This window comes from Podarcis bocagei, assembly GCF_964188305.1.
Source record: "Podarcis bocagei genome assembly, chromosome: 6".
Lineage (NCBI taxonomy): Eukaryota > Metazoa > Chordata > Lepidosauria > Squamata > Lacertidae > Podarcis > Podarcis bocagei.
Window position 1 is genome coordinate 83,342,885 of NC_138130.1, and position 26,411 is coordinate 83,369,295.

The following is a 26,411-nucleotide window of genomic DNA, read 5'->3' on the forward strand; positions in this document are numbered from 1 at the left end:
CTAGATGAAAGTTTACAGCTGCATATAAGTTATTTCTTAAGTGTTCTTTCTGCCTACTGTACCAATATTTCTTCCATTCTGTTTTTTAGAGAAAGTAATGCAATTTCTTGAGAAGCTTTCAGATAAGTTATTCAGTCGGTGAGTTTATTTTTTAATAAGATTTAAAGGGAGAACAAATTTGCCTTGCTGCAAGGTAAAAATTTTGTAATATTACTAGTAGAATCAATAAAAAATACACTTGTATTTCATAATTAATTCACCCCATCTTAATTCTGCAAGATTATTGAAAGGATTATATCTAATCAACTACAGATTAAGGTCATACTGTAATTGTAAAAATATTCTGAACGGTGGATGTCTCACTGTCAGCCAAAAGGCCCTTTCATGGTAAACGTACCAATGTTCTATTTTCCAGTGATGTAAAGAGGGAAACCAGCCAAATATTTTCTGTATATTGGAAAGTATTATCCCTTACTGAAAAACCTATTCTAAAAAAGCAAAGAAGAATCACAACTCTTTATGGCACATTTTGTTCGTTTGCTTGTGTGAAAGATACTTTTATTTGCAAAATGGACAAATGATTGTCTAGTAATTGTATTATACTACAAAGTCTTTTGAAAAGCACTTTAACAAAATATTATGATGAAATTGTTTTTCAGTACTCTAAAGGATTTTGAAATGATGAAAGGCATGAAAATGAAACTAAATCCTATAAAATCAGTAAGTTATATTTTGCATTTACTTTTTCTCAACTTGAATGAGTTGAATGCTAGTTTGAGAAAATACTTTCTATAATTTCAGAGTTATGTTGACGTAATCTAAGCTTTCTCTTTCTCTTGGCTTTGTATTATAACGGTGTTGGGTTTCAAGGCTCTTTTCTCTAAGGGAAACTAACCACTTAAAAGAAGATATTGGTTTAAACACAGTGATTTATGTGGTAGCCAAAACTTAAGATGGAAAATGTAATGTCTTCTCTTGAGTATGTCAAACATTTTGTTCAATTAGTTTTTGCAAGCTTGAAAAGGCAGAAGCCAGATTTGAAAAACTGCATGTGTCTAGCCTGTGTGTTGGCAGGCTCCAGTATTTTTGTTCAGAAACCACGGTCTTTCTAATAACTGGGTTGCTGCATGATTATTCTAATAGTTCTGCCTCACAATGTATAATTTGGGACCTCAAATGCCCCTCAATGAAATTTGGTTGGATAAATACAAGTGGACATCTTGAAGCCTTTTAAGTCTTAGATCACATTATTTGATTATATTTAAATCTTCTAGCTGCCTGTCCTGAATGCTCAAGGCAAGTTCACTTAGCGCCACTTTTCACTTGCTGCTTTGTACTTTGATGCGGTCATATCATCTGTAAATGATGTTAGATGTGTTAAATCTGTGCTTTCCTTTGTAAAATACACAGAAACGGTAGGTAAATTCTTTCCTGATCGTCATTTCTTTGTATTTCTCCCCGCTCCAGAAAACTGGAGATACTTAATTGAACATGCCCCTTTTAGAGCGGATGCATGTGGGAGGATGTTTGGCTTAAGTTACTGTACTAAAGAGATGATGATTTTAAAAAAAGCATCTTGAATTTTCCCTTTGATGTCATTGATAGCCCTTGCCATCACTGAAACACAGGTATCATGTGCTTCCAGTTATTGGTTTGGTGTTTAGTCACATATTTTTCATTTGTTACAGGGGTGGCTATAAGACGTAGGGCCTTTTCAGTTAAGGAACTCTGTACCTAGAGAGGCTCACCTGCTAACATCCTTCTTCATCTTTTGATAGCAGGTGGAAATCATAATTTTTCAAAGGGCGTTTGGCTTGCTAAAATATTAGGATGTTAGCAGTGTGCTTACCTGGATTATTTGCTTAATTCTTGCTTTGGACTTTATTTTTGTTTTTTTTCTTGTTGTGTTATTGTTGATACACTTTTATGTAAAACCTTAACACTGGCAATGAAGTGATACATACATTTGAAAAACAACATGACCAGAGATTGTCAATTGTATTTCCATGCACCGTGCATAAGCCGAATAGTCAGGTTGTGTACAGGGCAGGTAAGACAGCACCTAAAGCTCTGTGAAAACAGTTACTACAGAAATGCTGCTGTGGAAAGAAAGTTGTTGTATCTGACTTGTTTTGTTTGATTTGTGTTATGTGTTTGAAAACGTGAATGCTTTAATTTTCAGAAATTGATGCCTTGGGATCATCCATACCACAGTGGTGTCCTGCGTGCTGAGAGGTCAGTATTATGGCCTTCTGCTGCAACTGGTGTATCTAGCACTTTATTTGCATTCTAATATTTAGTTTTTAGTTGTTAAAAGTTCTGCTATAGTTATCACATATACTCATGTAGCAAATCACTGTTTCTTTACCTTTTTGTATTGTTTTGAAATGTGTGTTTTTGTCTGCACTTGCCAGCCACAACTTTTCAATGTATATATTTTCTGTATAAGAGCTGAGATAACTACAAGGTTGTAGTTTTCTTTTCTGTGCAGGAGGATATGGCTAGGAATCTATTTGTATTGGTCACCTTTCTCCAAAACCATGTGTGTGTTCTGGGGGGGAAAAGCATTTAAACCCCTCTGCTATCTGTTGGATTTTTTAACTGATATAACTGAATCCTCCCAAAGTAAAATGTGCCAGTGTTTTCCCAGATAATATTCATTATAAATACTGAACATACATTTTAAAAAAATCACACTGAAGCCAGCAAAACACATATGTACCATGTACATATCAATAATTATTCCTAATTAATTCATTTCCTCAGTTGATCTTTAAAGAGAGGCATTGTGATACCTTATGCTATTGTAATAAAATAATATTGTGGTTAGTTTATCATCTTACATCATAACAGACACATTACAGTCAGTGAACGTACAGTGGTACCTTGGGTTACATACGCTTCAGGTTACATACGCTTCAGGTTACATACGCTTCAGGTTACAGACTCCGCTAACCCAGAAATAATACCTTAGGTTAAGAACTTGCCCTGGGCAAGTCTACCAGCCCACCTCCCACCATTGTCAGCTCCCCTAAAACTAAGGTGGAAGGCATCTTGATTCCTTGGAGTCAGTTTTCAGGGGTGCAGGGGGCACAGATGAATTGGGGGGGGGGTGACAGGTGTGTCCCGCAGCCTGAGGCCCTTCCACATGAACAGCAGGATTTTGCGCCCAGGCCTATTAATAGTAACATTTCTGTTTGTAAACACCAGGGGGAGCTCCTGCATCAGTTTGCCACCTTTTTTGCATAGCTTTGTCAAGTTTTCTTTTGGAAAGATGAGCTGCCTCTTAGCTTTGCTGTCAGAGAACAGCAATAGTTTTCATTTTATGATTAGATATATGTCATTTAAAATGATGTTTTGTCTGTGAGGCGGCATTTGTGTTGACTATATGTTTTTGTAGTCATATCATTTATACAGTCATGACGAATACGTCAGTGCATGATTGGAACACTGGATATCAAATTCTGAAATATGTCAAGGGCCGTCATTTCTACAAAAAAACCCCACAAACCGCCATCACTGAAATCATGATAAAAACAAAACATCACATCCAGCCTTGCACACTAAAACAATACTAATACATTACGAAATGGAAATGTATTGCTACATATATTTGTAATTTGACTCAGTGCTTTTAACCCATAATTGCCAACCAGCTTTTTCCTTTGTCGTCTTCCAACTTTCATTGCTCTGGATCATACTGGCAGTCAACCATATGGAATTTGGTTCGTTTCTTTTTATTAGACAGGACTGCAACTAGGAAGCTGGCGAGAACAAATATAATCCAGTGAATCTGAGTTGTCAGTAGGAAGACCAATATATCCTCTTCCCTCCAATCCCTTTTGTTTCCCAATCACTTGAGGGCTGACAAAACACATTTTATTTATGTATACATTTTTTAATGTAATGTGTTCAAGATATGTAAGCATGGAGAACAGTAGTTCAATTATTCTGCATATCATATATAAAAAGGGACTGGTAATTATACACTCAGTTCAGTGTTCAAAAACCTGATAATGCCTATCACTTACCTAGTATCTTCCCAGTATCATATTTCCTTATCCAAATTAATTCAAGGTTAGTACATATTAAAATCCTAATCAAGTACACTACAGTAGTATTCTTGAGGGGGAATATGTTTTGTTTAGCTCAAGGGTGAGGATTGATTGATTGGTTGGTTGGTTGATTTTTGGCTCAAGGACTACATTTCATCTTGGTCAAACCTCATGGTGGGGGGGGGGTGCATGCCAGTCGTGGGCAGAACTACCACCACATACACACATATCCACATGCACACATCACACACACACACAATCTGAAAGTTTTAAATCCATGTTTGTCTCTTTCTTCAAATAACTGTTCAGGACTGCAATCTGAAGTACGTATCACCTAGGAGAGCCAGCATGTGAGGCAGATATAGTATTGGTCTTGGATTGGGAAGACTTGATTCAAAACACCCCTTGGCCATAGAACTCCTTGGGTGGTCTTAAGCCAATTGCTGTTTCTTACTCTGCGTTATGCCACAGGGTTGTTGGGAACATAAAATGGGTAATCCCATGTACACTGCCCTGAGCAACTTGGAGAAAGCATAGACATGCAGAATATGAGAAATAAATGATTACACCTATTTAGGACTAAGCTGTAAGTCTGTAAGTATTGTTGTCTGGCATGCAGTTAATGCTAGAAATGATTTAAATGAGTCATTTCTTTGGCTAATGGTATTCCAGTGTTTTGGTTGTTAAAACAAAATCTCAAAATGGTCATCAAACAAACAAAAAACCAAGACTTTGTTTTATATGGGGTAATTATATTATATTTCCCCCTTTTATTGGCGTATGTTATGGTTATGGAATGCTGCAAGAAATTATTTCCCCGTGTGATAGCTACAGTTCTGAATGTTCGGTGATTAATGATATTGAGTAAATATAATCCTTCCTTTAATTACTAGGTCTATCAAAAAGATTTTGAATAAAGTTGTTGACAGCCATAATACACAAGAGTCTTAACTTCTTTCCAAATGTACAACTTAAATGAATGCCGTTTTATACTCCTTCATTTTATTTGGACTGAATGAAGCCATCTAGGCTTAGAAATAATTGTTTACAATGGCACACTACATCTATTGCTCTTTAGCAGTACTTTCTTTTCAATTTGAATCGTGCTGTTCATGAAGAATAATGAACACCTCATTGTACCATTTAACTTCATGTTTAAAGCAGCTGGCTTGGTGTCTTGCCTTTCAAAATACTAGTAAATCAAATGCTGTATGATTAAGGCCATTGGATTTCTTCCCATAACTCATCCTTTTAATCTAAAACAGGATTTCACATCAAATAAAGAACCCAGTGCCCGCTATCATTTTATCAACTTTGTTATTACATTTGCTGTGCTTTCTCAATCCTGCATTTACCTTCTTGTGAAATGTGTTATTGGGGGGGAACCTCTTATTACAATGGTAATCCTGATGTAACATGTCAAGCTTTACCTCTAGAAACCAAGGAGTTGGAAGGAACCTGGTGTATGAAATATGTTTATATTTATCAGCAGTAAAACTGTCAGCAAACTTCGTATACTTTAGCTGTATCCTGTGTACAATTCAGGTTGCATCACAATCAGTTGTTGCTTTTTTAAAAAAAAAAGTTTGAGATAATTCATTGACTGGTGGGGCAGGGTGGGGCAGTCTCCTTACTTTCATTTGTTTGTTTGCTGCACTTCATAGCACTTACCGTATTTTTCGCTCTATAACACGCACTCGACCATAACACACACGTAGTTTTTAGAGGAGGAAAATCCGTAGGCATGCCACCCGTAGGCATTCCCTCCCTAACACGCACAGACATTTCCCCTTACTTTTTAGGAGGAAAAAAGTGAGTGTTATGGTGCAAAAAATACGGTAATTACTGTGTCTTTTTTGAGTACTAGCAGCATAGAAATTTGGGGGGGGGCTACTGTTACATGTATTCATTGACTCAATTTGTGGGTTATGGTGAGCCATAGTTAATGGTTTACTTTGAACTCACCTGTCTGGACTGTTTTGCTCCTCTCTGCTAGCATAAGAGTGCAGGAAGAGCCCTGTTGGATCTGACCAAAGGCCCATCTAGTAGAGCGTTCTGTTCTCATGATGGCCAGCCAGATGCCTCTGAGAAGCCCACAAGTAAAATCTGAGTGCAACAGCACTCTCTCCACTTGCGAACCTTCGCAAGTGGTGCACAGAAGCATACTACTTTCAAAAGTGGAACATAGCTACAATGCATTTCTGTATTGCTCAAAATCCTTGAACATTTGGTTGCATTTTTCTGAAAGTTTCCCAGCTCTACAATACCCTTTTTATTTTAGGCAACCAGAACTGTACACAGTATTCCATGTGTGGTCACTTTATAGATGTGTATAACCACACTATGATATTGGCTGGCTTTTTAAAAAAGTCAATTTCCTAATGTAAAATACTGTAAAGGTAAAGGGATCCCTGACCATTAGGTCCAGTTGCAGACGGCGCTGGGTTTGTGACGCTCATCTCACTTTACTGGCCGAGGGAGCTGGCGTACAGCTTCCGGGTCATGTGGCCAGCATGACTAAGCTGCTTCTGGTGAACCAGAGTAGCGCAAAGAAATGCCGTTTACCTTCCCGCTGGAGCGGTACCTATTTATCTACTTGCACTTCATGCTTTCAAACTGCTAGGTTGGCAGGAGCAGGGACCGAGCAACAGGAGCTCACCCTGTTGCGGGGATTCGAACTGCCAACCTTCTGATCAGCAAGCCCTAGGCCCTGTGGTTTAACCCACAGCGCCACCCATGTCCCTGTAAAATACTGTAGCTAGGATCAAATATTGTAGCTGAACACCAGAGCACAGGAAACGTTTGCCTTTATCTAGCAAAAATAAAATTGTGGTGCTACATGTGCAATCCACCTGATCTATTTATTGAAAATATTTTAGGCCACCTTCTAGGGTGAAGAACAAACATTGACTACAGCTTGTGGTTAGTAAGGAGAGAGCTTAGCCATGTCTCCTGGTTTAGATGACCTGCTAAGCCAAACTTTGGCATAGCTTAGGGTCACTCAGCAGCAAAAACAATCAGGACGAGCAAAGCAGCTGCAAGCTCATTTCTGGAATCTACATGTTTGTGTTGACATGCTAAGTCAAGGTTTGCCTTAGCATGCCACGTGAATGAGACCATGTTTCTGCCTAAGTGTTGAACCAAGTAGATGCCCTATTTCTAGCAAGTGTGATGTTTTAATTCATTTAATTGTGGATTGCGTGATACAAACTGTTTAAATTGGGACAATGTTGTAGCTATTCATAATTCATTTCCTTCCATTTTGTATGTTTTAGGTATAATATTGAACCCAGCCTGTATTGCCCCTTTTTCTCTCTTGGAGCATGTATGGAAGGCCTGAACATCTTGTTCAATAAACTCTTAGGGATCTCTCTTTATGCTGAACAGACCGTGAAGGGAGAGGTGTGGTGTGAGGATGTTCGCAAACTGGTAAGAATTCAAAGTCCTGAATTTCAGACCCCTTGTGTACAAAAACAATAAAGATAATAAGTAAATCCAGTTCACTGTTGAACAAAGCACAAGATGCTTAGAAAGGAAGTTTTCTGAATTAACACCGAAAAACACCTCGTAGGGCAATTCATAGCTATTTGTTTTTAATTACTGCATTGTCTTTGTTAACGTTGACAATCATTTTGTATAGCACCTTTAAATGCAAAAAGGCTTTATTTTGTTTGTACCCAAGTTGGCGCTTAAGAATATCTCTCTTGTTTCGATTTTAAAGAAAGGAGAGATATGTCAGGCATTTAGGCCAATGGGAGGGAACAGACAGCAAAATGAAGAGGTGGATTCTGGTGGCACTATCTAGAACTTACCTAGATCAAGGAAGGGAAGCATTTCTGGGAATTTGGTGTCAGATAGTGGTAAACAATTGGACATTTGGTAATATCTGATTTCCTGGGCCAGGAGGATTCTGGGCTGTTGGGTGTGAGTTTTCAAGCTTGAATTGCCTGCAGTTCCCTTCTCCTTGGTGCCCAGTGATGACTGAGATAAATATTTGCCCAAGGCCACTGAGGATGGGCTCAATTCTGGTGTGACATCTCCCTCCTTGCATTTTACAAATATGTTTAGGGAAGCAGCTTGAAAATGGCTACAGGCAAAAAATTCGTAAAGTTGAAAGAGCCAAGACCTAAGAATGAGCTGCACAAACTTCAAAAGAAAATGTGTTTGATGGCACATTGAGACTAACTTTTAATAAGCTTTTTATTGCAAAATGGCATGAGCTTTCATGGGCAACAACCAACCTCAGATTCTGAGTTGGAACAAACTTTAAAGGAGATCATGGGAAAACAAATTTGCAAAACAAATTAAATATTTACAGCTTTAATTTATATCTTAATGCTTGAACTTGTATCCTGCTTTTCTTTTCTCTACGGTATTTCCAAAATCTAAAACATGCATGTAGGAAAATGGGACATTAAAATCAGTACTGTGACTAAGAAAAGATTTAAAAGCAGTTTTATCAGGTCCAGGACATGCTGGCTTTCTCACTTCTTTTTATTTCCTTTTCTTAATGCTTGCTAGTGGGTCATCTTTCTCACTTATACTTCAAAGTCCAAGTAACAGCAGGAGCTGTCATTCATCAAACATCTGTAAAGTGGATAAACTATTCCTGTCTCATCTTTCATAACTGCTTCTTATTATATCTCTGCTCATATTGCTTAATTGTGATGTATGTAGTGTGAAACAGATTTAAAACTCAAATATTGCTTAAAAGGTATTGGTTATTTTTGTATTTCTTCATGAGTCATCCATTTGGATAAGTGGTAGCACTTGTATATTAAAACCTTTAGTAATCTTGTGAATGGGACTTGAATCACCTAGTAGTAGTCTGAATTCTACAATAAAGAGAAAAAAATTGTAAAATCATATAAAATGGTCAGATTTGGAATGTTCCCCCCAAAAGGCCTACAGTAGCACATCATCGGTTATTGGGTCTTTCACTTAGTACTTTCCTGTTTTATTTTAGGCAGTTGTCCATGAACAAGAAGGATTATTGGGATACATCTATTGTGATTTTTTTCAAAGACCAGACAAGCCTTATCAGGTAACAATTCCCTAACAATACAACCACTATGAGCCTTTTTTCTTCTTCTCAAAATATGATCCTGCAGCCCCCTGTGCCCCTCCAAACACATCTCTGGTCAGGAAATCTTTGTAAGGAACCAGGGGGCTGCTAGTGGAGGGGGGGATCATGGAAAATCTTCAAAGTGTTGAGTTGGTCCTTTAGCTTCAAAAGCAGAATTATGCCCTGAAAGCATGCACCCAATTTGATCCCGGTATCTCCGTGTTCAACTGAATTGCCACATTTAAAATAAACCGATAAACAAACTTATAAGCAGAATGCCAAACAATCAAGTTAAACCAAAGGGCTTCGCTTTGCTTAGCCACTCCATCTGTTCCGGTACGGTGCAACAGCTTGATTTCAGACAATTCTATAATTGTAAGCAGATTCTGTGACTGCTTGAAACTGTGCTGATGTCTTAAATTATATTAGTATGGCGAAGTATTGACAAAAAAGAGTGTTTTTTTCTGATCTAAATATATATTTATAGGATTGCCACTTTACGATACGTGGAGGCAGGCTAAAAGAAAATGGAGAATACCAGCTTCCAGTTGTTGTCCTTATGCTAAGTTTGCCCCATTCCACTAGTAGTTCACCAACATTGCTTACTCCTGGGATGATGGAGAATCTCTTCCATGAAATGGGACATGCCATGCATTCTATGCTGGGAAGGACTCGATACCAACATGTCACTGGTAAGCTTACTGGTTAAAGTTCAAACAAGTACTTCATTTTTCACATGCAACCCTTTCATAGTTTGCACGTGGTGTATCTGGTTGTACTTCAAGTAGAGGTTTTAGCCTTATCTTTAAGGCAGCTGAGAGCAATTTTCTTACTGGCCTTTAAAAACTACTCCAAATTATCTTCTGTATATTACATATAAGCCTTTTCCCAACTGCCCATCATACTTTGTGTGAATAAGGAGCAGAAACGAGGATGGTACTATGCAGGAACAGACTTAATTCTTGATAGGTGGAGTAGTGAGCAGAGGCAGGGAGCAGATTTAGCCTCCATTCCAGTTGCATCCATGTCAAGGGTGATTTTGCTAGCATTAAAATAGTTCTGAATTTAATTTAATAGATCTTTAAATCTTTCAGATCAGTAGTAAGTGGTGAGCTAGGAATTTTGGTATGTTGCAGAAACTCCATCCCCCAACTCTGTTGTGCTTAACCTTCCTTCAGACCCTTTGTGATTTCTCAGTTTCACTTTTACTCCCCTTCTTCCTCCTATCCTCCTTTAAATGATGTAGTTAAACTAGCTCTCATCCAGTGCAATGGGTGGGGGAACATAAGAAGAGCCTGCTGGATCCTGTCAGTGGCCCATCTAGTCCAGCATTCTGTTCTTACAGTTGCCAACCAGGTGTTTGTCGGAAGCCTGCAAGCAGCATAAGTGCAGAATAGAACTCTGCCCACCTGCGATTCCCAGTAGCTGGTATTCAGAGGCATACTACCTCTGACAGTGGAAGCAGAACATAGCCATCATGGCTAGTCGCCACTAAAAGCCTTATCATCCATTAATTTGTCCAGTCATCTTTTAAAGCCATCCATAGCTTAACTTCAAGCTTCATGAAGAAGCGCTGGGAGTGAGAAATGTACATTGCATCCCCCCAACCTGGCACTATTCAGTAGATGTTCATGACACTCATGTTCCACACAGCCTCCCAGACCACAATGGATCTGCTAGCTAAGGCTAAGGAAACAAAACTTCATCGCAACATGTTGTGGTTTGAGCGCTGCAAAAATGCAAGATCCCCCATCTAGTAACACTGGAGGAAAGAAGTCCAGGTTGCGTACAAAGTGGTGGGGAACCTCCAGCCCGCAGGCCTAATTAGGCTTGCCAGGTTTTGGAGGCTGTACTTGCCAAGTGGCTTTGGGCAAATCACACCCACCTTTCTTGTAGGCGCCAGTTGCAGGAAAAACCTTCTTTTGAACCTCAGCTTGAATTCATGCCAAGGATGCAAAGGTTCTTCCTTTCAGCTGTGGTCTGAACATGCTGCAACTTCAAAGGAAGGTCCTTTTCATCCTCAGATTGAATTTTCCATTGCAGCTTGAGTTTTGAATCACCTTATGTTATATGATGTCACCTTACGTTACATGACTGGATCAACCAGCTGGATCCAGTTCCCTACCCCCTGCCATACAAGGAATAGTAATATACAAATATTTGTAGCTCCAGAAAGTGACAATCTATAAAAGCTTGAAGCCCACTGAGGACTTAATTTTTTAATTGTAAATTGTTATTTCACCATCAGGTGTCTTGAGGTAACCACCAAAGCTGCTCTTCAGTGACTGATACCTTGAACAATAAAGGAAAGCAAATATGGACAATAATTGTTCTAGCTCATCAGACAGATGGGATGATAATATTTGTAAATGGGATTAAATTTTTAAGCACAGTTTGATATTTTTATTGTAATTAGGTATAAAGTAACGGCAATTAAGGATTTAGTGTTTAAAGTGGGGCCAGATTGGCTGTAGACTGGTTTAAGTTTATAAAGGGTGTGAGCCATAGCTTTATAGGGTGCCTCACCCAGCTGTTCAAATATTGTATTTACTTTGTGATTTGCAGTAAAACATGTAGGATTATAATTTAGCTTTTCTGCCAGTACGTACAATAACATTACAGAAATGAAATATTTACTTAATGAATGATTTACCACAGTTCATCAAAAGTGCAGATGGAAAGCTAAGAGGAACTTTGGAGAAGACAGAAGAATTTATGTAAACTTTATGGCTACCTGCATGTTAATGCTTCTGCTTCTTTTCTATAGGGACAAGATGTTCTACAGACTTTGCTGAAGTTCCCTCTATCTTGATGGAGTATTTTGCAAATGATTATCGAGTGGTGAACCAATTTGCAAGGCACTATAAAACGGGTCAGGTAGGATAACTAAAAACCAGGCTGATTGTAAATAACATAAGAGTTTTGGGTTGTTGGGGTTTTTGGGGGCGGGCGGGCGGGAAACAGAATAGATTCAGATGTTTGAAACTAGGCGGAGAAATATTTTGTCATGAGACTCATACTTCATGCCCCCCTTTTTGTATCTTCCCATAAGTAACTTGAGTGATAGAAACAAAATGGTTGAGACCGCCATTTTCCTTTTCCTTTTTAAAAACTTAATTTTTGAGCCTTTGGAAATAATAAGTCCTAAGTGCTATGGGGCGTCCTCAGGCTTTTGGGCAGCCTTCCCCAATCGGGTGCCCTTCAGGCATTTTGAACAGCAATTTCCATTGGTACTGGATAGGGCTAATGGGAGCTGTGGTCTGGAACATCTGGAGGGCGGCAGGTTGGAGAAAGCCTACTCCAGTGCCTCTTCCTCCTCAAGTGGTCCATTGCCTCCCTGACTTGGAAGGATTATAAAGGTTTCCAGAAATCTGCCTGAACATGTTTCAACTATGGCTGCTGTTTCCAAGGGCTAATTCCCGGCTTTGCCTCCCCTCCCGTTTGTGAGGCCCAGTGCAGAAAGGGATGCTGAGGAAAAGGGAGTGTCAGGGCTGGAGTCAGACGTAGGTCAGCACAAAAGGCGCAGGGCTCCATTGTCAGTGAAGTTAACTCTTTATTCAAGGAAATGGCATACAACCCCAGTGACACTTCTTAGTAGGTCTTGCTCTATGGAGCAGTCTTAGTCTTCCACATTTTCTAAGACGACTCCTCTCTCAGATGTTTCCCAAGCAGTCTCAAACTGCGCCTGCACGCCTCTGTTCTGCTCTCCTCATTATTCTGCATGTTCTTGGAGACCAGCAGGGAGGGGAGCCTGGTACAGCCAGGAGAGGGAGACTTTCTGATTCTTCAGCAGCCTGTTCACTCCCCTTCTCTGCTTTGGCCTCGGAGTCTGAACTGCTCCCTGTCACAGGCTCTTCCTGCTCACTAAACCCTGTTGCCCCTTCAGCATCTAGCCCCTGCTCCCTATCTTCTCCCTCTGACCTTTTCTCAGCGTCCCACCACCAATCTCCTGGTTCTGAGCCTTCCTCCTCTGGGGTTTCTCTTGAAGGTCCCCCAGCTGGTGCCTCTCACCACATCTTTTCATCTAGCCAGTCCCTGACTGAGTTAGATAAAATTGCTATAAATTGTTGTGGTGATTCAGAGGTTTAATTTGATATCAAGCTGGGTTTGAGTTTGTTGTTGTCTCTGGTAACTCCTCTGTTACATCATGGATGTTGGCTCATATTATGACTGTATGATCCATATTGTTTTATTGCTACTGTTGCTGCAGGTTTGTCATGGCCTTTGGCTAGAACAATAAAATTGTATTGAAGTCCTAAGTGTGCTACATGATTCTTCAAAGAACTAAGAGCTTACAAATCTGTCAAACAGCAGTGGGAATTCAGGATAGTCAGTGTTTAACAAGGAGCTGCCATCACTTAGAAGAATCAGTAACACGCAATTCCTTGGTGATAGAAAGTTGCAGTTGGGATGGTTGCTCCCAGTGCATTTCAATGAATTTATTTGTTTAATATTATTTTGCAGAGTTGAAAATATCACGGGCACCTCAACATTTAATACTGACTTTTAAAAGATGTTTTTGTTTCTTTTTAGTCAGCCCTGTTGTCTAGCCTTGTGGAACTGATTTATAGAATGATGTGGGCTTAAGGGAGAAATACATTTAAGAAAGATACAATGCAATCCTAAGAACACTTTCTTGGAAGTAAGTCCCACTAATCCAGTGGGATTTACTTTCTGGTAAGTGTGCCTCAGATTGCAGCCTTAAGGGTATAATATACTACTACTATTTTCCAGATACTTTACAAACCTTGTCTCCTTTTAGCTCACAAATTTGGAGCCAGGCACTGTGTGCCCCATTCCTTAAATATTCCTGGCCTGTTTTGTGATGGAAGCCATTTGGCATAGAATCATTGTGTACCAGGAAGTAATTGAGTCAGCTTTAATTCATCCTTGCAGACAGGATAAAATGTAATGTGGGATTAGGACTTGAGCCTAAACGACTGTTTTGCTGTCATGTTTCTGAATGTGCATTTCTTTCACCTTTCTGAATAGCTTAAAAATTATTTTTGACTCAGCTGTCTATTTTTCTTTTTTAAAGGGTGATTGGTTTTAAAGGGTTTGATAACAAATGCTTTATTTCCTGTAATTTTGAATACAAATATGAGCAATCAGAGTTTGAGAGCAGACCTGTTGTTTGCTATGTTAATACCTGGTTGTGATCTTTTTTGTCTGGAGGAACCTTGTTTTTGTGTGCTTAGAAGGGGGACCAGATTCTAGTCACTTTCCTCGCCATATTTGATTCTCTCAAAGAACTGTTGCTTTGACTTGGCACGCTCAAATATATCAGCTTTAGTAAAATGTAAGCAAAAAGCTTTCACCAAGCATTTTTGTTATAGAACAAAAAACTGAAGCTAGGTTTTAACCAGAAAAGTCTGATGCCTTTTGAACATTCACTGATTTAGTGGAATCTAGGCAGCATCTTAAAAAGCAGAGACGTCACCTTGCCAACAAAGGTCTGTATAGTTAAAGCTATGGTTTTCCCAGTAGTGATGTATGGAAGTGAAAGCTGGACCATAAAGAAGGCTGATCGCCGAAGAATTGATGCTTTTGAATTATGGTGCTGGAGGAGACTCTTGAGAGTCCCATGGACTGCAAGAAGATCAAACCTATCCATTCTGAAGGAAATCAGCCCTGAGTGCTCACTGGAAGGACAGATCGTGAAGCTGAGGCTCCAATACTTTGGCCACCTCATGAGAAGAGAGGACTCCCTGGAAAAGACCCTGATGTTGGGAAAGATGAAGAGCACAAGGAGAAGGGGAGGACAGAGAACGAGATGGTTGGACAATGTTCTCGAAGCTAACAGCATGAGTTTGACCAAACTGCAGGAGGCAGTGGAAGACAGGAGTGCCTGGCGTGCTCTGGTCCATGGGGTCACGAAGAGTCAGACACAACTAAACAACAACAACAAATATCATTAAAATATGTTTTCTCAGTTACTTTCTTTGTGAGAAAGGAAGAGAAAATGAAGAGGGAATGGGATGGATAGGCAGGTGGGTGGGTGGGTGGGTGGGTGGGTGGGTGTAAGAGAGAGAGAGAGAGATTGACTGATTGATTATGTTAGGTGCTGATGACCTAAAAATCATCATGACCTCACATCTCCATCCAGCTCTGTTTGTTTCTCTCTCTCTCTCTCTCTCACACACACACACACTTCCTAACTGAGTCTCAGGAAAAGACATAGAAATAGCCACTCTTCTTCCTCTCTTCTCTTTATCCCCTCTGCACTCTTTGCAGTCTCTATCAAATAACCTTCTCCTGCCCCCCAGCGACTGGCAGTGTTTTGAAGTCCCATGACTTCTGTGGCCATGTCCCCCTCTTCATTGGCCATTCCCATTCCTCCCCTCCCCTTTCATTTTCCAGCCAATTCTCAAGAGACTGTGGCTATAAAGTAAGGTTAGTCTCCACTGGGATGTTTGGGAAGAGATAGCGCCTTTAGGTTTTTTGTTTTTTTGAAAAAGAACTTTTGTACTTCTGCTTATCTCAAGGTTCCCCTGAGCATGCTGATAACTCCCTTTCTTCTTCAGTAGCCCTGTTTTGGCTACAGTCATGTTGGCATTTGCCATCTGAGCTGTCGGTTAGAAATAGTGATATGTTGTCACAGGTTGACATTTTTAAAGAATTATAAAAGCTTGCTGAGGCAGGAGTACCCTTTGCAGAAACCATGTGGATTAATTCTCAGCAAGGGTTTAATAATGATAGCTTTAATAATCCATTTACCTGAGGCAGAAGAATGGCTACCCTGGACTAGCCTATGTGGTGCACTCCAGATGCTGCTGGACTGCAGCTCCCATTGGCCTCAGCCAGCATGGTCAGTGGTCAAGGATAATAGGAGTTGTAGTTCAGCAACACCAGGAATGCACCACATTGACTACCTCTGGGCTAGCAGGCCATAGGTTCCAGATACTATCTTTTTAAAAAAAAAACATAGTGTCCAGTTGGTTGCCCTCCAATCATTTGGCAAGATGGCTAATTTTAATAAGTTGCATTTTGTAAAAAACAAACAAACAGAAGTTCAGCAAGTTCACATTTCAATGATTTAAGGACAGTTAGGTGAAAGTTATCTGGCTCCAGGGACATATTAATTTGTAATTTGCCAGCAATGAATTTGACTCTTTGTATATGGTCATGCCAAAAGCAGAGGTTTCCACCCACCCACCCACATACATATATCTCCATCCATGCAAGGAAAAGTTTGAAGACACATTCCAGGCAGGCAGGAACAGTCTACAAGGGTGTAGAGCAAGCCTAGTGAGGGCTGAGGCCTAAGAAAGAGGTATGTCTCAGGTAAGAGTCTTGAAGGCTGGATGAAGAAGCCTAGAGAGCCACATTTGAGCCTGGGCCTGGGATTCCCCACCCCTGCTGCAGAGGGGAAATATGTGTAGTGCTGCCTTGTTCTGTTACCTGCAGTGGTGCTTTAACTGTGCCAGGAGGGATGCTTTCACCCCTCTACTATCCCAGAGAGGTACATGGTTAGTAGTGTTTCTCATTCCCTGACAACAAAGGGCTTCCTGCTCTATGCTTCACTGAACTGCAAACCTGGATTTCCATTTCAGCGAGGATTTGTGGGATTGTGGTTTACCAAAATACCAATTAGCAGGGTTCTGCTATTTTGTTCTGTTTAAAACAGGATACCACTTGACAGCTCTGAGGCTCAGTTTCTGTTTGATGTGATTTGAAACAGCCAAAGTATAAAACTGCAGAAAAAGTAAAGTTATACTAGAAGAGCCAATTTGGCTGTAACTGTGTTAAAAATTAGAGCCCTATAAAATAAAACCATTCCCTCCTGCCAAGTTTTTAAATGTTTATATTTTGTACCGTAGACTTCTTTTTTTAAAAAAACCCCAACAACTATGAGTATATTGAATGTGTAAATGGGGACTCTTTCTCAGGTGTTTAGTGACCGTGATGGGTCATGACTGGGAAGAAGGAAGTTTTGTTCAGGAATGGGGAACCTGTATCCTTATAGAGGTCATTGTATTACAACTCCCAGCATCCTTGTCCAGTAGCCATGATGCCTGGGACTGATGCAAGTTGTAGTCCACTAACATCTGGGTGGGGTCACAGGTTCATCATCCCTGGTTTAGAACATAAGAAGAGCCTTGCCAAGTCAGACTATAGACCCAACAAGCTAACACTTGGTTTCCAGCAGTGGCCAGCAGATTTACTCATTTAATTAAAAGGTTCCTTTTGTAAGCTTTTCTTATAAAGTGTGGCACATGAAGGGTTGGATTCAGGATTGCACCGTTGGGAACATTCAATCTCTGCAAGCATTTCCGTTTGCCGGATGGAACACTCTGCCCTCGTCTCCCCTCATGTTCTGGGGATTCTCCCCCCCCCCCATATGAGCCAATTTCAGGGGGACAGGGGAAAACCTTATTGTGCAAGTGGAAGTCCTTGCTCAGGGCTTCCGCTGATGGGGCTTCTTAGATGAATCCCAACTACAGTTTTTCTCCAGTAGAGGGAAGTAGAAGAAATGGCCTGGGAGGCAGGCAATGGCAGCAGTCCCCACACACCCTCAGCTTAGGCCTCCAGAGGTAGCTTCTTCACTCAGCCTAAAGGTGGGCTTTCTGGACTATCGCTTGCCCCTCTCACTATCACATTAGATTTTCCTGCCTTCCAGAATAGGCAGAACTGCTTATCCACAGCTTCTGCTCATCTTGTGTTATACAGATGTGGTCTAGGGGGAATCCTAGGATGAGCTGATGCAGTGTTCCTTGCGCCTCTTATCTTCCCCCTCCCCACCTTTAAGCATTAGATGCCACCTGGGATACAGCTTTGGAGCTCAGAGGAGTAAAGGATTAACTGGCAAAGTAGCAATTACCAGCTTCAGAGAGTTAAGTTATATTTTCAGTTTAACATTTCTTTCATTATTAAGAAGAGGAAAGCCTTGGGTCCACCTGTCTTGCTTTTATCTGCAATGGTGCTGATTAGGCCTGTGTGTGGTCTAACATTTACGTCTCTGTTATATGTTTATGTTTGTATTCTTTACAGGGGGTTTTTTTGGGTGGGAGGGAGTGGGGAAAGAGATCTGCTTTTTTCTCGTTTAGAAATCATTCTAATCAAGGGGTCCATGTCTGGGGGCTAGGTCCCAGAATAGCAGTTGTACTACAGTGTGGAATAATTGTCTGCTGTTTAAATGGTGCAATTTAAATTACAGCTTTGCACACTGGATATTCTTAAGTTTTCAAAACTATACTGCTATTTTCTGGATGGGAAAATTATAGATCTTGTGTGGTTAACTACTATGGGAAGCATTTCAGTTTAGGAGCATTTCTTGCCCATTTTCACTTCCATCTAATTTGCTGATAATGTTTTTACTGCTTCTCAATAACTTTGATGCAGCTGCTTTTGTTCTACTAACATGAGTAGTTTTTCTAGATGACCATGTTGCTATTTTGTAATAACAACAATTCTTTGATAGAACAGTTCTTAAACACTTCAACTGTAAAGCTTCAGGCATGATTGAAGAGCTGTTTGTAAATGCCAGACATCTGTATTCCATTTTTGAAGCTACAGAGGCTCTTTAACAATTTGAAGGCTTTGGTCACACTGACACTCAGGGCACAAGTATAAATTAGTAAGAAGCACTCCGTGTTCAGTCTTCGCACTTCGCTCTGTATTGTGTAGAAAAACTTAATCTGTTCCTTCATGTTGTTAGGGCCAGGTAAACACATATCAGGATGATCCCAGGAGATAGGCTATATTATAGAGGAGAGGGGAAAACTGGACAAAAAGATATACAGTGTTGTTAGTAGCATATAGTTTTGTCTTCAAACTTCTAATTTATTTTATTCTCACTCCATTTTTTTAATGTGAGAAGCTATATCAAATGAAGCATCTTTCTTCTTATCTTTCTCCTCATAGCTAACAATAGATACTTTCTCCTATCATAAAACGGAGTGTTTGTTTGCCTGGAATAGTTTGCCTGTCTGTGTCTCTTGACGTGGTATGACTTTGAAACAAGAAGAGAGCTAGAGTTTCTCTGGCTGGCATGCGATACATCCACATGATGGGTTGTGTCTTATGGTTTGCCCAAGTAAGGAACATGTGATGTGATCAATTTCCTGTAGCTTCTCTTTCAGTTCTGCCCCTGTCTGCCTTTGCCCAAAGCAGACAGGGATCCTCTCTTTTCCCCCGTCTGCCTTTGATTTCAAGTTTCCCCTTTGAATTTTTCCTTTCCTTTCTCCTTTGTGTTTTTCCTACCTCTTCACCACCACCACCCCAAAAATCTGGAGCAGAGATTCCGTTTCTTCTTACCTGCTTTTTCTGCTGGTTTTATTCTCTTCTGTGAGAAGAGGAAAACCTTAACTTTTCTTCTCCTCCGCTGGAAGAAGATATTTTGTGTGACATGCTGATCCAACTATTGCTACTTCTTCTCCATGTCCTAAGCAAGCACCTGGCTATGTTTTTACTTGCACAACCATTTACCTTCTCCAGACTACAAGGTAGCAAGGAAAGCCAAGCCAAGTGTCCTTTCATTAAACAATCAAGATGTGAAATAGGTGGTAGAAGCAACAGAGAGCCCCGAGCCATGTTCTTTTCCAGCATACAATTAAATACACATTTTACTTGCACGTGACTGTTTCTTTGTCTGTTCATTGAGTCTATTTAAAAATTGTTTAAAAGATTTCCATCTCCCCATCTTTTTTTTATTACTATTTTTCAAGCCATTGCCCAAACATATGGTGTCAAGACTCTGCGAATCTAAGAAAGTTTGTGCTGCTGCCGACATGCAGCTTCAGGTATGTTGTTTGGTTCTATGTGATTTTAACCTTACTATGAAGTTGTGAAAGATCTTAAGATTAGCACAGCATCATTTTAAAGTTATGACTCAGTGATGCAGATTCTTTGGCACATTTGTACAACTGTTGAATACTTGAAATGAATTACTTTAAAACTTTATGGGATTTTAATGTCACCGACTCTTAAGTGTAGAATGAGTTGCAGTTTGAAAGTAATACATATCCAAATAAACTTTTCTTAAAGCTAAAACTTGACAGTCAAAAGTCAATCTAAGCTTTTTAAAGTCTGCAATGCTGTTAAAAAAAGTTCAGGGAATTCTGTAGGGAAAGAGATTTCTACATTGTGCAGCAGCCAGTGAAAACCTACTTCCATGGAATGATGTGAATTTTAACTCTGGTTTCTTCTTGACTTCAATTAAAAAAGAGGCAGCCAGCTTCAGAAGCACATCTTCCAAACACTAGCGTGAATTCCCCTCTGCCTTAACTTGCCTCTAGTGCTAGTGCTGAACTAGGTTTCCTTTTAATCATGATCTGAAACTGCAGTTTAAACTGGGGTTCAGATCCTAGTTTAAGGGCAAACTTGGTTAGTGTGAACTGGTTGAAGGTCAGTGCCAATATTTATCTGAACTCTAGTTAAGGCAGAGTAGGAATGAAGAGAAGATGGGAGGATAGCTGCCTCCCACTTTTCTTGGTCATGGGTAACAAAGAGCCAGCATTACATCTGCACTAGCCCCATGATGTGCCTTTGATCTCTAAATTTGGTGCACAGATAGAATGATTGTTCCTGCTTCCTTATGATAGATTATAGTGGGTTCCTGAATCTAAATGTCTTGCTTGTGACCTCTGGATTGGAGGATAAGGCCAAATAATGTGGGGCCTTATCAAAGCCAAATTGTGTTTTACTTTGTTTTTTGTTTCTTCTTTTTTCTTGGTTAATTTTGTTATATATATATATATTATAATAAAAGTCCCTCTAACTTCAGTGGGACGTCTGCAAATTAAGCGTGCATGGTGTTGCAGCTTTTTTGTGTGGATCCATTAAATAAAAGGCACTGGAAACTGTCAGCCTAAAATATAAATATGCAGAACAAGAGCATGCAAGCCAAGTTTTCATTCTGGCAATGGACTTGAATGGTTCATAAGTTGCCATGTGCTTTTCCAAAAACTAATCATTCTAACAGAAGCAACATAATCCGTTAGAAATGTTTACATGCTTATTTCTAAAGACTCTGATAAATGCATAAGCCAGAACAAATCTATAACAAATAAATGCATTTCGGGGGAAATCACGAGCTAATCTAGTATGTAAATGTATTTATTTATTTATGAACCCAAATCTAATTTATTCTAAAGAGGAGATGCATTTGAACATTCTAAATGAGAACTGATTCTATTTTAAGGTAATTTACGCACATAACATATTGGCTTAATCATAAAAAATCTTCCCCAAGGAAGTTCATCTCTAAGAAAATACTGAATAAAGCTTTCAGTTGTGTTTATTTTAATGAAAATGCATTTGGTTTGTTTATGGCTCTCAAATTATCAAAAGAGCTCTTTTTAGGGAGATTAATCAGTGAACGAAATAATTAGAACTTGTAACTTATTGGGTAAGAAAATCACCTGGTATCTCCCTTTTCATTTATTTCCCTTAACATGAGATAGAGTGCTTGAAGAATATGAAGGAATGAAGGAATGAATGAAACAAGTGGAGGGCAAGTACATAGAATGCTTTTCTTGAGCCCTTGCAGTATACTATCTGAACTGAGATCAGTAGGGGGATCTCTGAGTTGATCATGAGGTCCCAATGATGGAGAAAACCGTCCTGTCTTTTCTCAGGTTTGCCCCTTAAAAAATATACCATCCTGGAAGATGCTGAGCCCTTCTGTCATGACATCAAGAGCTGTACTAGCAGTCACTTTCCTCTCCCTTGGCAGTCATGGCAATTTCTCCAACACCAAGCTTGCTTTGGAAATTGCAGGGTGACTAAGAGTTAAGCATAGGTCACCCACCTCATCCCACAAAGAACAAGGACAGTCTGAAACATAATTGTGGTTAAATGTCTGTCTCCTCCAAGCCTCTACAGGATATCAAGGCTTAGATAATTACAACTTTAAATTCTTAGCTCTTTCCCCTTCAGTTCTCTCCAAACCCACAGTTTGACTGGGAATATTTGGAATTCCAAGTGTAGGGCAGAGGCTTTTCGTTCTTCTTTCACATATCCCAAGAGTCTTTTCTGAACGGTACTGTTTCACATGGGTAGTTGCATTTAAACCCTCATTGCACACAGTCCAGCTGTCTCCCTCATGGGTTATATTTTTAGGTGCAAGGATCTTTAAAAAAACAAACAAACAGATGAGGTGGTCCAAAATAGAATAACCCTCCTGCAATCTGAAGTAATTTAATTTTTGCTCCACCAAAAAGCAGAATAAGGGAGCCTCCAGGCAAAAGTACTGAGATATCTATAAAAGTTGTAGAGCTTCATAGTAATTGAGTTTTTACAGGCCTCTCACCAGATGAGAGATAAGTGGGTGGCAAGGTCATGTTATAATGTTCTGTGCCAAGTTCCACAGAGCACAGGACTGATAAATCGGTGGTTCTTTGTGCCAAGAAATATCTTGGTGCAATTCAATCAGTGTTAAGCATTTTTCAGCCATGTTGCCTTAATTGGGAAAGAGAAGCACATGAAACCTAAAAGTCAGTAACTCTGGTGAATCAATCCTCTCATTTCATTTTAGATATACTTTCTTACAAAATGTTACTTTCCATCCAAATTTCTAGTGCGAGCTCTTTTGTGGGATGAGAGATTGTGGCAGTACTGGGAGGCCACCAGAACCCTGTCTTTATGTTCTAAGACTGGTTTGAAAAGGACCTGGAAAGGAATTCTCCCCACCACTATAGTTTTCCATGGGAATTCATGTGGTACAATACTGGGGTTTGGGTTTTCTTGAAGATGTTCTTCTCATGGTTTGGAATCCACATCTTGCCACTCCCACAAAGACTGCAGTGGGGACAATGACTGCAACCCTGTTAAAAAAAAAAAAGACAGTATATTTTTTAATGTACAGCAACCATTCATGACTCAAATTATAATTTGATTCTTTATAACTTTGCTCTAGGCTTTGATTGATAAGACCAGTTATTAAGATGTCAAAAGCAAAAAATGGAGTAACACCCCCCCCCCCCCGTTTCTGCAATGTTTCTTTATAAATAGCACATCAATGATGGCCTCAATCAAAATTTGGCTAGAAACCAGCCATATGTCCCAGCCTGCCTTCAATATATTAGCTGCTGTTCAAATACCACTGCAAAAATATGCTGGGGGATCCAACATAGGGCTTGATTTCTCCTCTGCTTTCCTGTCTCCCTGACTTGTTCCTATTAACCCCAGGTATTTAGCTAGAAATTAGTACTGACGCAAGAAGTGGAAGCCTTGGATTTGCTCAGGTGTCCTTTTATAACAGCTGTGCAGAAATAAAGATCCTGAGGGCTGTGTGGAGGACACTTTTGTAATACAAGTGTCGCTAAGACACGTGCATACCTACCTGATGCGACAGTATGGTATCTTTTAAGGATCAGGCTGAAGTCCTATGGATGTATGGCGGCTTCCTTTTGAAAAAGCAGGATTTTTGTGCATACACAAGACTTGAGAATGGGAATATCATAGGAAGGTGTATTGGGCATAATCAGATCACCATCTAGCTCAGTATTATCTATGCTGATTGGCAGTAGCTGTCCAAGTTTACAGACAGAGGTATTTCGGAGATGCCAGGGACTGTAGCTAGAGTCTTCTCCATAAAAAACATATGCTCTTTTACTGAACTAAAACTCTTCCTCAGTATTGAACATGTGAACAGAATTATGTTTTTATTTTTTTGGGGGGGGGCGCTGTGGTCTAAACCACTGAGCCTCTTGGGCTTGCTGATCGGAAGGTCGGTGGTTCAAATCCCCGCAGCGGGGTGAGCTCCCATTGCTCTGTCCCAGCTCCTGCCAACCTAGCAGTTCAAAAGCACGCCAGTGCAAGTAGATACATAGGTACCGCTGCAGCAGGAAGGTAAATGGCATTTCCGTGGGCTCTGGCACTCATCTTGGTCCTCTGTGCGCCAGTAGCGGTTTAGCCATGCTGGTCACATGACCTGGAAAACTGTCTGTGGACAAACGCCAGCTCCCTCGGCCTGAAAGTGAGATGAGCACCGCAACCCCGTAGTCGTCCTTGACTGGACTTAACCCTCCAGGGGTCCTTTACCTTTTACCTATATATTTAGAAGCCGCCCAGATGGCTGGGGCAACTCAGTCAGGTGGGCAAGGTACAAATAATAATAAAATTAGTATTATTCTGAACGTTATTCTATATTACTCTCATGAAGAAAAGCAAGGGAATGCATGTATTTTAATCTCTTTTATTCTGCTGCATGTCTGAATTTGTTAACCACATGCTGAATAGCAAGAGTGAGCCATAGTCCAGTATATATATTATCTATCTAGATCTTTTATGCTGTCTTGGACCAAATATACCATGGGAAACATCCTCTAGAGAAGTCAACCACAGAGATTTTGAAGGAAACTCAAGAGAAATTCTATGGATTGCCATACGTTCCTAATACTGTGAGTACCATATTTCATGCAGATTGATATTTTAAAAGAAAACGAAGGTTAATGGACTTAGTCATGTTCATTAATTTCTGAGTAAGAATTAGTTGACTACCACCCAAATGATTTTATGTTATCATTTTAAAAAGTTTTTATCTGTGGAACTGTTTTATATCTGTTATTATATTGTAAATTGCTTTGGGATGACTCATGGGAAGCAATTCACAAGTAAAATAAATGCTACTAGTAATAATATAGCTTGAGGTAAGCAGTCTAACATTCAAAATAGGAGGGGCAAGTAAAAACGTCCTTGAATAAGACCAGTGACTTGGATGCACCTAAAGTAGCTGTCCGGACCCCAGGCATAGTTTAGGCTTACTGCAAAGCATAGAAAAAATCTTGACTACTTCAAAATGTTTGGCTCTTACTTCTTTTTCAATTTCCTAAAGGGTATAATGTAATCATTAGCCTGTGTGCATTTTATACAAGTGAGGCTACAAACAGTTTAAATATGCATTGAACTTCTGAGTGTTTTTATAATGTTGTACAGAAAGCAGAAGTGGGTCATTTTTAAGTGAAATATATGTTGTGGTCAGTGTGGCTCTTTCATTCAATTTGCAAACCCAGAAAATTCAAAAATTCAGATTTTAGAGACGCTTGTGAAAACATCCTTTAGTTTTGGAATGCTTGTAACTTGCTGCTTCAGCCAAAGTGGAAAACCCATTTGTTTATACAAATTGTATACCCTTGGATTAACTTTCAACTGGGTCAACTTAAAGTACACTGTAAAACCAGGTTTTACGAGACTGCGTGTAGGAAGAGGAAAATTAAATGAATGTGTAACAAACCCTTTGTGGATTTTTCTGTAAATAGTCTCTGGTTATTGTTTTATAAAGGTGGTTTCATAAACTCAGCATTCATTTCAAAACCATAACAAAGTTAGTACTTTGAAAACCAGCTCATGAATCTTGGATTGCTTTTTTTTTTTTTTTAAGAGAAGCCCTTTCATTTCTTCATTTGAACAGAAAAGCTACAGATAATGATCACAAGAAAACTGAATCCCACTTAGGTCCCATTGAAATCAATGGGGCAAGTTAGTTGTGACTAACTGGAGCTATTAATTTAGTAGAGCTTAAGCCAACGATCTTCCTTTGAAGTGAGGCCAACAGTTTTCAGGAAACATTTCCCCCCAGCTATTCACTATTCTTGAAGCAGAATGTTTGGAAGTTGTCAAATTGTAAACCATGTGAAGCTTTTAAGGAAAAACTAACCTCATGAAATCCAGCACTTTATGACTGTAGCATTAGTGCTTTTTTAGTAATAGGGTTGTGCCAGAAGTGGTTTAGTCATGCTGGCCACATGTCCCTGAAGCTGGCTGTGGACAAACGCCGGCTCCCTTGGCCTGAAAAGCGAGATGAGCGCCACACCCCATAGTGTGACTGGACTTTGACTGGACTTAATCACCCAGGGGTCCTTTACCTTTACTTTACCTTTTGGTAATAACGTAGCATTTTGCTTACACATTGAGGGGTTGCTGCCTTCCCCCTTCAGATTGCATCCTCCTACCCTCAAGAGTCGCTCAGGGTGGCTGGAATTCCCTGGGATCCTGTAGTGTGGCACAAAGTCTGCAGCCTGTGGAAAAAATTGGGGTCCCCCTCCCCTACCTTCTGTGTGACTGAATGGCCTTCCCCCATAATGTATGGGGAGTTTGGACACAAGTCATAGGCATTCTATACAATTTGGGAGCTTTCTTCTGAAGCCTGCAGACCTCATTGACCCGCATGTAGCAGTGAGCATATATAGGACCAGGGATGCGATTAGATTTTGCCAGAGCCTGGCTTGGAAGTGAATTTCTAGGATACTTAAAAGCGTGCCTTAAAGGAGACATTAACTTTTAGGAATCCCTGAACTACTCTCTGCAACACCCGCTGCTAATCTGGATCAATATCTGAGTCACAGAAG

General features: G+C 39.9%; 1 protein-coding gene across 2 annotated transcripts in view; it reads left to right on the top strand.

The window, feature by feature from the left end:
* MIPEP (mitochondrial intermediate peptidase) overlaps positions 1–26,411 on the top strand; it is a 59,597-nt gene that overhangs the window by 8,901 nt on the left and 24,285 nt on the right. For both annotated transcript variants that reach the window (XM_081197941.1, XM_081197942.1), the window contains exons 8-16: positions 90–138; positions 660–720; positions 2,183–2,235; positions 7,331–7,484; positions 9,022–9,099; positions 9,608–9,812; positions 11,888–11,997; positions 19,788–19,862; positions 24,345–24,464. In XM_081197941.1, coding sequence (XP_081054067.1) covers positions 90–138; positions 660–720; positions 2,183–2,235; positions 7,331–7,484; positions 9,022–9,099; positions 9,608–9,812; positions 11,888–11,997; positions 19,788–19,862; positions 24,345–24,464 — 905 coding nt within the window. The remainder of the gene's footprint in view (positions 1–89; positions 139–659; positions 721–2,182; positions 2,236–7,330; positions 7,485–9,021; positions 9,100–9,607; positions 9,813–11,887; positions 11,998–19,787; positions 19,863–24,344; positions 24,465–26,411) is intronic.